This window comes from Oncorhynchus mykiss, chromosome 2 (assembly GCF_057628025.1).
Source record: "Oncorhynchus mykiss isolate SJ-2025 chromosome 2, ASM5762802v1, whole genome shotgun sequence".
Lineage (NCBI taxonomy): Eukaryota > Metazoa > Chordata > Actinopteri > Salmoniformes > Salmonidae > Oncorhynchus > Oncorhynchus mykiss.
This window is the reverse complement of record NC_143023.1, coordinates 69,955,559-69,967,620: the sequence shown is the minus strand read 5'-3', so window position 1 is coordinate 69,967,620 and position 12,062 is coordinate 69,955,559. Positions and strand designations below refer to the sequence as shown.

Here is a 12,062-nt window from a genome sequence, read left to right as displayed (position 1 = left end):
GGCAATAAAATACTAAAATACTATAAAATTCAAACTTTCATTAAATCACACATGTAAGATACTCAATTAAAGCTACACTCGTTGTGAATCCAGCCAACATGTCAGATTTTAAAAATGCTTTTCGGCGAAAGCATAAGAAGCTATTATGTGATAGCCTGCACCATCTGCACCAGCAGTAAACAAAGGAGTTAGCATATTTCAACCCTGCAGGCGCTACACAAAACGCTAATATAAAACATGCATTACCTTTGACAAACTTCTTTTGTTGGCACTCCAATATGTCCCATAAACATCACAATTGGTCCTTTTGTTTGATTAATTCCGTCCATATATATCCAAAATGTCCATTTATAAAGCGCGTTTGATCCAGAAAAAAACTGCTTACAAAAAACGCAACGTCACTACAAAATATTTCAAAAGTTGTCTATAAACTTTGCCAAAATAGTTCAAACTACTTTTGTAATACAACTTTAGGTATTTTTAAACGTTAATAATCTATCAAATTGTAGACGGGGCAATCTGTGTTCAATACAGGAAAGAAAACAAACCAGCGCTGTTTTTCACGTCTTGCGCAACTCACAAAAGTGTCCCCAGTTCCTAGTTGGCCTACTTCGTCATTGCACAAATGAATAACCTCAACCAAATTCCAAAGACTGGTGACATTCGGTGGAAGCGGTAGTAACTGAAAACAGGTTCCTATGAAATATCCCTTGGCAAAGACAACTCAGGAAACAGAGGGGGGGGGGGGAAATCTGAACAGTTAGTCCTCTGGGTTTTGCCTGCTACATAAGTTCTGTTATACTCAGACATGATTCAAACAGTTTTAGAAACATCAGAGCAATTCTATACATTTTGCCATGGATTATGCCATGTTCTTATGCTATCTGAGTGACTCAAACATAACAAAATAAATGGGGGCCCATGCCATGACATTTTGGGAATTTTAGATTCTCCCTGACTGTCTAGTTTTTATTTTGGTGTTCGTTCTCAAATATGATCTTATTTATAAATCTATAGCTCTATTGTCTTCTCTACATACTTTATCTGGTTTCAGCTATTTAAATTAACACTGAAATGTTTTACCATCCCCAAAATTATTTTCAACAATAAATAAATATACACTATCGTTCAAAAGTTTGGGGTCACTTCGAAATGTCATTTATTTTCATTTAAAATAACATCAAATTGATCAGAAGTACAGTGTAGACATTGTTAATGTTGTAAATGCTTATTGTAGCTGGAAAAAGCAGTTTTTTAAAGGAATATCTACATAGGACTACAGAGGCCCATTATCAGCAACCATCACTCCTGTGTTCCAATGGCACGTTGTGTTAGCTAATCCAAGTTCATCATTTTAAAAGGCTAATTGATCATTAGAAAACCCTTTTGCAATTATGTTAGCACAGCTGAAAACTGTTCTGATTTAAAGAAGCAATAAAACTGGCCTTCTTTAGACTAGTTGAGTATCTGGAGCATAAGCATTTGTGGTTTTGATTACAGGGTCAAAATGGCCAGAAACAAAGTACTTTATTCTAAAACTCGTCAGTCTATTCTTGTTCTGAGAAATGAAGGCTATTCCATGCAATAATACTACTTCCTTCACAGAACAGCGCAAACTGTTTCCAACCAGAATAGAAAGAGGAGTGGGAGGCCCCTGTGCACAAGAGGACAAGTACATGTGTGTCTAGTTTGAGAAACCGACGCCTCACAAGTCCTTAACTGGCAGCTTCATTGAATAGTACCCGCAAAACACCAGTCTCAACGTCAACAGTGAAGAGGCGACTCCGGGATACTGGCCTTCTAGGTAGAGTTGCAAAGAAAACACCTTCTCAGACTGGCCAATAAAAAGAAAAGATTAAGATGGGGGAAAAGAACACAAACACCTGGACAGCTCTGACTCGAAGGCCAGCATCCCGGAGTTGCTTCTTCACTGTTGATATTGAGATATTTTTGCTACCAAAACAAATGATCTGATGATTGTCTCTTCGCAGAAAAATCTGCAGAGCTGGGAGGATTGTATCCCACACATACATACATACATACATACATACATTTCTTGTTAACAAACTATAGTTTTGGCAAGTCGGTTAGGACATCTACTTAGGCTTGACACAAAGGCAGAGTTTCTACCTTCAAACACATGAAATGGTTAAAAATGGGAATACTTTGCTTACCCGGTGCGTAGGGCAGCTGAATCAAGTGCACCTACCGCCAGCAACGCAAGATGGATAAAAAAATAAAATAGGAACGCAAGGCTTTATATTGTTTTTTTTACATTGATTGACTAGGAATGCCTCGGTTGGTGACCTGATCTATGCATAGTCACTTTCCCCTACCTACTGGTACATATTACCTAGACTAACCCGTACCCCTGCACATTGACTCAGTACCAGCACCCCCTGTACAGTATATAGCCTTGCTATTTCATGTTACTATTTTCTTTGTTTATTTAGCACACACTTTCTTTTAAACTACATTGTTGGTTAAGTAAGTTAGCATTTCACAGTAAGGTCTACTACATGTGTTGTATTTGGGACATTTGACAAATAAAATGTGATTTTATTTGAAGTCAATGAACAAAGTAGACTAGAACCAGTGGCTATTGCATTAGTGTCTAAAAAAAAAAGAAGATACCTTTTTATTAATGGTAAACTGCCGGATTTGAACTGGTAAACTGCTGGATTTGAACTGGTAAACTGCCGGATTTGAACTGGTAAACTGCCGGATTTGAACTGGTAAACTGCCGGATTTGAACTGGTAAACTGCCGGATTTGAACTGGTAAACTGCCGGATTTGAACTGGTAAACTGCCGGATTTGAACTGGTAAACTGCCGGATTTGAACTGGTAAACTGCCGGATTTGAACTGGTAAACTGCCGGATTTGAACTGGTAAACTGCCGGATTTGAACTGGTAAACTGCCGGATTTGAACTGGTAAACTGCCGGATTTGAACTGGTAAACTGCCGGATTTGAACTGGTAAACTGCCGGATTTGAACTGGTAAACTGCCGGATTTGAACTGGTAAACTGCCGGATTTGAACTGGTAAACTGCCGAATTTGAACTGGTAAACTGCCGGATTTGAACTGGTAAACTGCCGGATTTGAACTGGTAAACTGCCGGATTTGAACTGGTAAACTGCCGGATTTGAACTGGTAAACTGCCGAATTTGAACTGGTAAACTGCCGAATTTGAACTGGTAAACTGCCGGATTTGAACTGGTAAACTGCCGGATTTGAACTGGTAAACTGCCGGATTTGAACTGGTAAACTGCCGAATTTGAACTGGTAAACTGCCGAATTTGAACTGGTAAACTGCCGGATTTGAACTGGTAAACTGCCGAATTTGAACTGGTAAACTGCCGGATTTGAACTATCTTAATTTATCCACCCTCTTTGGGCTCCCGAGTGGCGCAGTAGTCTAAGGCACTGCATCTCAGTGCAAGAGGCGTCACTGCCTGCCGTGATTGTGAGTCCCATAGGGCGGCGCACAATTGGCCCAGCGTCGTCCAGGTTTGGCCGTGGTAGGCCGTCATTGTAAATAAGAATTTGTTCTTAACTGATTTGCTTAGTTAAATAAATAAAAAAATGCTCATACTCTATCTGTGCTCCTGTGTGGATGTTGTGTTTAGTGAGCACCACAGTGCCCCCGGCAGGCCATCAGAGGAGAGTGCAGGGGGAGATGAAGACTGTGAGAAGAGATGCTGGGAGTCCCCCTCCTTTGGACCTGTGAGCACTGGCTGCCAGGCTCTAGACCACGCCCTACTGGTTCATCTGAAGAATTGCAGCGCCCAACTTCTGGTGAGGATCATGATATATGAGTAACAAACACCAGTGATGTAAAGTACTTAAGTAGTTTTTTGGAGTATCTGTACTTTAATATTTTTGACAACTTGTAGTCTTATTTCACAACATTCCTCAAGAAAATAATGTACTTTTTACTCCAAAAGTACTGTTTTGAACGCTTAGCAAGTCAGGAAAATGGTCCAATTCACGCACTTATTAAGATGTCATCCCTACTGCCTCTGATCTGGTGGACTCACTAATCACGAATGCTTTGTTTGTTAATTGTGCCCCTGGCTATCTGTAAATTTAAAAAAAGATATATATAATTCTGCCGTCTGGTTTGCCTAATATAATCATTTTTAATGATTTATACTTTAACTTTTGATACTTGCTCATTATTAATAGAAAAAATATCCATACAATTAACTTTGGTTAGTGGAGATGGAGACTGAAACAAAAACATATGATTAAGGTACTTTGCTTCCTCTTTCAAACTAGTGTTTAGTGAATCATAGGTGACTCTGTCATTATTTTAGACATTTACTCAAGTAGTATTTTACTGGGTGACTTTCACTTTAGTCATTTTCTATTAAGGTATCTTTACTTTTACTCACGTATGACAATTGGATACTTTTCCCACCACTGTAAACACACCATGGCATTTCATAGTGGATAATTGGGTAATATTTGGTTGAGCAATAACATTACAACCTACAGAATATTCACCCACTCAAAAAGACAGCCAAAGTTAGTTGAATTACTAATGAATTGTCACTATGCTTTCAACCAACTGAAAGCACAACATTTCTAGGGATTTTTTTTCAGATTTTTGGTTTAGTGTCTATCATTGCGTTTTCAATCAAAAACACAGCAAAGTTCGACTTGGAATACAATGTCAGATATTAAGTTTATTTATACAGCAGATTAATGTGATATCACTGCTTCATCTAATAGCACGACCAAATGACCTGGGCCCAGTTTCCCAATAGCCCTGGAATTTAAAGGCTTACGAGGGTTTTAACAATGCATTGTTCCTACAATTCCCAAAACACCATGCAGAGAGAACGCTCACTATGTGACGCATGCATGTATTGATACTAGGAGGATCAAAAAAAAAAGCAGCGCTGCTCTTGGATCAGCTTTCTCCATTCAAATCTTACCTTAACATTAGAATTGTTCCACAATACTGACAACGGATCAGCTTCTAGAGAGATATTATAACTATGGCTGCAAATATTGAGGCGCACATAATTGCGAACATGTTACACATCATTTTAAATATATTGAGTCAAATTATAGACCGTAGTCAATATGATTTGAAATATACAGACATGTAGTCTATAGGCCTACCATATTGAGCTTTTAATGTAGTCATCTCTGTTTTCATTTGAGGCATTATCCTCTGTAACAATTGCAAAAACATTGGCAACTTTAGTCTGTTTGTAATCAACTTCGTTTTGGAGTTATTAGTGGTCACAGAGAGTCTGTTTACCGGAGATCTTCTGTGTATGAAGACACACTTAGCTGTCCTACGAGTGGTCTGAGGCAATCCGTAAATAACAAGCGTTTATTGCAACTTCAACAATAGTTTTGGGGAAACAGATCAGAGATTTAACGATGCTCCTACAAAGGTTCCAACAATGAACTTCGCCTTAAGATGCTTTTGGGAAACCGGGACCTGGATTGCAGTTTAATTCAATTAAAAATACATGGTGCAAGTGATTGATAAATGCCATTCGAGATGCTCTATTGATTATTACAGAAAATGTGAAGACATACTATACATACAATTATCTGTAAGGTCCCTCAGTCAAGCAGTGAATTTCAAACACAGATTCAACCACAAAAAACAGGGAGGTTTTCCAATGCCTCGCAAAGAAGCGCACCTATTGGTAGATGGGTAAAAATAATAAAAGCAGACATTGAATATCCCTTTGAGCATGGTGAAGTTAAATTCACATTGAATGGTATACTGAGTTGCGGAGAGGAAGGAACTGCTTAGTGATTTCAACACTTTTTAAAACGGTGTACATTTGGTACAGAGTTGAATGGCTATGATAGGAGAGAACTGAGGCTGGATCAACAACATTTGAGTTACTCCACAATACTAACTTAAATGACACAGTGAAAAGAAGGAAGCCTGTACAGAATACAATTATTATAAAACATGCATCCTGTTTGCAAAAAGGCACTAAAGTAAATATGCAAAAATGAGGCAAAGAAATTAACTTTGGGACAAACACAACACGTCACGGAGTACCACTCTTCATATTTTTAAGCATGGTAGTAGCTAAATCATGCTATGGCTAAGCTATGTCATCAACAAGGACTAGGGAGTTTTTTAGGATAAAAATAAACTGAATAGAGCTAAGCACAGGAAATCTGGTTGTTTGCTTTCCAACAGACTCTGGGAGACAGGACAGTAACCCAAAGGCCAAATATACACTGGAGTTGCTTACCAGGACGACATTGAATGGCCTAGTTACAGTTTGAACTTAAATCGTCTTGAAAATCTCTATGGCAAGACTTGAAAATGGCTGTCTAGCAATAATCAACAACCAACTTGACAGAGCTAGAAGGATTTTGAAAAGAATAATGTGCAAATATTATGCAATCCAGGTGTGCAAATCTCAGAAGGACTCACAGCTGTGATCGCTGCCAAAGATGATTCTAACATGTATGATTTTGCAAACATTTCTAAAAACATGTTTTCACTTGGTCATTATAGGGTATTGTGTTGGTGTGTATTATATGGGTGTGGAAAAAACATATATTTAATCGATTTTGAATTCGGGCTGTAACACAACTCAAGGGGTATGAATGCTTTCTGAAGACACTGCACAATTACATAAAAAGAAATGTATAGTTACAGTAACCTCAATGTGGCCATGGATGTTATTCATACAAGCATTTTGCTACACCCGCAATGACGTGGATGTGGCCAATAAGATTTGATTTGATTTTAAGGCTGAAAGTTATATTAGTTTGTAAGATGGCCTTAACTTTAGGCTATTTATTGTATTATATTATATTATAAGTTATATTGAAATAAATGTGACAACACAACCACATATCAACATTTTAAAGGAGATGAATGTAGCTGCTGCTTGGATAGTTCCATCTGAGCCACTTGCTTAATCCCATTCTTACATTTTTATTTTTGGTTGAGTTGGAGACATGAATCCAACATGTAATTTGTTAACTTGTCAAAGTTAATAGATTAGTTATTGTATTTCAAAAGTGATATTTAATTGTGTTTGGTTGTCAATGCAACCAAATATCAACATTTGAAGGAGATGGAACTATCCAAGCAGAAGATGGTGCATTCAAAAATTATTCAGACCCCTACGCTTATTCCAGATTTAGTTACGTTACAGCCTTATTCTAAAATTGTTGAAATATATACATTTTTTACTCCTCAATCTACACACAATACCCCATAATGACAAAGCGAAAAACTGTTTTGTAGAAATTTTGCAGATGTATTACAAATAAAAAATATATCTTATTCAGACCCTTTGCTATGAGACTCGAAATTGAGCTCAAGTGCGTCCTGTTTCCATTGATCATCCTTGATCTTTCTACAACTTGATTGGAGTCCATTTGTGGTAAATTCAATTGATTAGACATGATTTGGAAAGGCACACACACCTGTCTATATAAGGTTCCACCATTGACAGTGCATGTCAGAGCAAAAACCAAGCCATGCGGTCGAAGGAATTTTCCGTAGAGCTCCGAGACAGGATTGTGTCAAGGCACAGATCTGGGGAAGGGTACCAAAACATTTCTGCAGCATTGTAGGTCCCCAAAAACACAGTGCCCTCCATCATTCTTAAATGGAAGAAGTTTGGAACCAACAGGAGTCTTCCTTGAGCGGGCCACCAGGCCAAACTAAGCAATCTTGGGAGAAGGGCCTTGGACAGGGAGGTGACCAAGAACCCGATGGTTACTCTGACAGAGCTCCAGAGTTTCTCTGCGGATGGGAGAACCTTCCCGAAGTACAACCATCTCCGCAGCACTCCACCAATCATGCCTTTGTGGTAGAGTGGCCAGACGGAAGCCACTCTTCAGTCAAAGGCACATGACAGCCCGATTGGAGTTTGCCAAAAGGCACTCTCAGACCATGAGAAACAAGATTCTCTGGTCTGATGAAACCAAGATTGAACTCTTTGGCCTGAAAGCCAAGCATCACGTCTGGAGGAAACCCGGCACCATTCCTACGGTGAAGCATGGTGGCGGTGGCATGATCATGCTGTGTGAATGTTTTTCAGTGGTGGGGACTGGGAGACTAGTCAGGATTGAGGAAAAGATGAATGGCGCAAAGTACAGAGTCCTTGACGAAAACCTGCTCCAGAGTGCTCAGCACCTCTGACTGGGGCTAAGGTTCACCTTCCAACAGAACAATGACCCTAAGCACACAGCCAAGACATCGCAGGAGTGGCTTCTGGACAAGTCTCTGAATGTCCTTGAATGGCCCAGCCAGAGCCCGGACTTGAACACGATCAAACATCTCTGGAGAGAATTGAAAATAGCTGGGTAGTGATGCTCCCCATCCAACCTGACAGAGCTTGGGAGGATCTGCAGAGAAGAATGGGAGAAACTCCCCAAATACAGGTGTGCCAAGCTTGTAGCGTCATACCCAAGAAGACTCGAGGCTATAGTCGTTGCCAAAGGTGCTTCAACAAAGTACTGAGTAAAAGGTCTGAATACTTATGTAAAGTTAATTTTTCATTTTTTTATTTGTTATAAATTCGCAAAAGTGTTTTAACTTGTTTTGCTTTGACATTTATTGGGTATTGTGTGTAGATTGAGAGAAAAAATCTATTTTAATCCATTTTATCAAAGTGTAAAAGTCAAGGGGTCTGAATATTTTCTGAAAAGCACTGTACATCTGTGCCACTGACTTAGTCTGGCTTTAATTCCAGTTTGTCTACAAAAATATAATTCATATGTTTGATTCACATCTCCATCTAAACCATCTGAACAAAGTTATGGAATAAGACTAAATCAAATCAAGCTTTAAATATATTTTGGATTGATGTAGTCATTCTTCAACTTACATTTTTGGTTGAGATGTGAATCCTATTTATTCCGTTTTAATTTTTAGACAAACTGGAATTAAATTACCCAGCGTTTGAAACCCAAGCCTAATTTGTCTATTTTTAGTTAAATTCTGGGTTTGAATTAAAACAATTGCTGCTGATGACATTGCAAATGCTATGTAGACCTAATTGGCATGATTGATAGATAAAGTATGGTCACATTTCATTTGCTCTGTTAAACATACCCTTTTGGAATGACTTTGATGCCCTTTGGAATTACTTAGATAAAATCCATTTAAGTGGAGATCTCTCAACAATCATGATCACGATAGCATATTGGTAATAGTCAGTGACAAATAACCAGGCAGGGCTTAATTAAACCCTGAATGGGAGACCAAATGGTAGCTGTTGATAGATCAATTCTCCAGTAGGAGGTGCTGCCCAGCCTATATATTTTTTTTCTGATAAAGGATATAACGTTGAAAATCTGTTTTTGAAGGTACAAATTCAACCGTTACTATAATGACATAATCCTGTGGTTGAAATTTCAACCTCAAAACAATTTATGTAGACTTTTTTCAAATCCAATGTATTTTTCATGTAGATTCCACATCGCAATACGTTGACAAGTTACGCTGAAACAATGTTGATTTAACCAGTTTGCACCCAGTTGGGTCGTCTTATGTATGAGGCTCTAAACCAAATTAGTTGAAGAATTAAAATCTCATACATAGGTGATCTGATCTTGCGTTTGTGTTGTGCTGCCAAAATGATTGATCAAATGTATTTATATAGTCCTTTTGTACATCAGCTGATATCTCAAAGTGCTGTACAGAAACCCAGCCTAAAACCCCAAACAGCAAGCAATGCAGGTGTAGAAGCACGGTGGCAAAGAAAAACTCCCTAGAAAGGCCAAAACTTAGGAAGAAACCTAGAGAGGAACCAGGCTATGAGGGGTGGCCAGTCCTCTTCTGGCTGTGCCGGGTGGAGATTATAACAGAACATGGCCAAGATGTTCAAATGTTCATAAATGACCAGCATGGTCAAATAATAATAATCACAGTAGTTGTCAAGGGTGCAGCAAGTCAGCACCTCAGGAGTAAATGTCAGTTGGCTTTTCATAGCCGATCATTAAGAGTATCTCTATCGCTACTGCTGTCTCTAGAGAGTTGAAAACAACAGGTCTGGGACAGGTAGCACGTCCGGTGAACAGGTCAGGATTCCATAGCCGCAGGCAGAACAGTTGAACCTGGAGAAGTAGCACGGCCAGGTGGACTGGGGACAGCAAGGAGTCATCATGCCAGGTAGTCCTGAGGCATGGTCCTAGGGATCAGGTCCTCCGAGAGAGAGAGAAAGAAAGAGAATTAGAGAGAGCATACTTAAATTCACACAGGACACCGGATAAGACAGGAGGAATACTCCAGATATAACAAACTGACCGTAGCCACCCGACACATAAACTACTGCAGCATAAATACTGGAGGCTGAGACAGGAGGGGTCAGGAGACACTGTGGCCCCATCCAATGATACCCCCGGACAGAGCCAAACAGCAAGGATATAAACCCACCCACTTTGCCAAAGCACAGCCCCCATACCACTAGAGGGATATCTCCAACCACCAACTTACCATCCTGAGACAAGGCAGAGTATAGCCCACAAAGATCTCCGCCACGGCACAATCCAAGGGGGGGCGCCAACCCAGACAGGAAGATCACGCCAGTGACTCAACCCACTCAAGTGACACACCCCTCCTAGGGACGGCATGAAAAAGCACCAGTAAGCCAGTGACCCAGCCCCTGTAATAGGGTCATAGGCAGAGAATCCCAGTGGAAAGAGGGGAACCGGCCAGGCAGAGACAGCAAGGGCGGTTCGTTGCTCCAGAGCCTTTCCGTTCACCTTTACACTCCTGGGCCAGACTACACTCAATCATATGACCCACTGAAGAGATGAGTCTTCAGTAAAGACTTAAAGGTTGAGACAGAGTTTGCGTCTCTCACATGGGTAGGCAGACCATTCCATAAAAATGGAGCTCTATAGGAGATAGCCCTGCCTCCAGCTGTTTGCTTAGAAATTCTAGGGACAATTAGGAGGCCTGCGTCTTGTGACTGTAGCGTATGTGTAGGTATGTACGGCAGGACCAAATCAGAAAGATGGGTAGGAGCAAGCCCATGTAATGCTTTGTAGGTTAGCAGTAAAACCTTGAAATCAGCCCTTGCCTTGACAGGAAACCAGTGTAGTGAAGCTAGCACTGGAGTAATATGATCACATTTTTTGGTTCTAGTTAGGATTCTAGCAGCAGTATTTAACACTAACTGAAGTTTATTTAGCGCTTTATCCGGGTTGCCGGAAAGTTGAACATTGCAGTAGTCTAACCTAGAAGTAACAAAAGCATGGATTAATTCTTCTGCATTTTTGGACAGAAAGTTTCTGATTTTTGCAATGATAAGTAGATGGAAAAAAGCTGTCCTTGAAACAGTTTTGATATGTTCGTCAAAAGAGAGATCAGAGTCCAGATTGATAAGCAAAGCAACAGCTCCCAGTTCTAATGTAATAATGATATATTTTTTTTAAAAGTGTCACCTGTGGTCTTACCAAATGTTCTGATTTGTTGTATCAATTTTGGCTATGTGACGCCCAATGGTTTGTGCTGTGCAGAGGCTGGGGACCTTTGGGCCTCTGCGGTGTGGGGAGATGTATGCTCTGGACCGCCTACTCAGGGAGGCCCGCGTCCTCGAGCTTATCAGACACGTTGCCAAGGAGACCCCTGGAGGAGCCACTCAGGCAGATGAGGGTGAGTTCATTACTACTGAGAGGACAATAAAACAGCATACTAGTTTACTCACTGACACAGCTAAGGATATAATGAATAAGGTTAACTACTCTAATTGTAGATTCAATTACTATCATCTCTAACTTGTTTTCTTTTCCTTCTGTCTCTCTCTTGGAGTAGTTGTTCCCCAGTTAGAACAGTGCCAAGGGGCAACATTGCTATGGCAACAGTGTACAGACAATGGCAGTGTGTACAGCACCTCCACAGAGGCTTTTCTCACAACACTGGCCGCTGCTTACACCAACAGACTGCCCGAGAGAGGAGCCAGCCTGGCAGACACAGGTGTGATACTGTTGTTGTCTCGATCATGGATAATATCGCGTATAACAACACATTTCTCTGCACCTATCTGGTGTATATGACAATAAAACATATTTAAAAATATGCAGTTGAAGTCGGAAGTTTA

The 12,062-nt window shown here is 40.1% G+C and overlaps 1 protein-coding gene across 15 annotated transcripts in view; it reads left to right on the top strand.

The window, feature by feature from the left end:
* LOC110494967 (rho family-interacting cell polarization regulator 1) overlaps positions 1-12,062 on the top strand; it is an 80,565-nt gene that overhangs the window by 61,593 nt on the left and 6,910 nt on the right. For all 15 annotated transcript variants that reach the window (XM_090206322.1, XM_090206316.1, XM_090206298.1 and 12 more), the window contains 3 exons: positions 3,630-3,798; positions 11,482-11,617; positions 11,777-11,938. In XM_090206322.1, the coding sequence (XP_090062448.1) occupies positions 3,630-3,798; positions 11,482-11,617; positions 11,777-11,938 (467 nt within the window). The remainder of the gene's footprint in view (positions 1-3,629; positions 3,799-11,481; positions 11,618-11,776; positions 11,939-12,062) is intronic.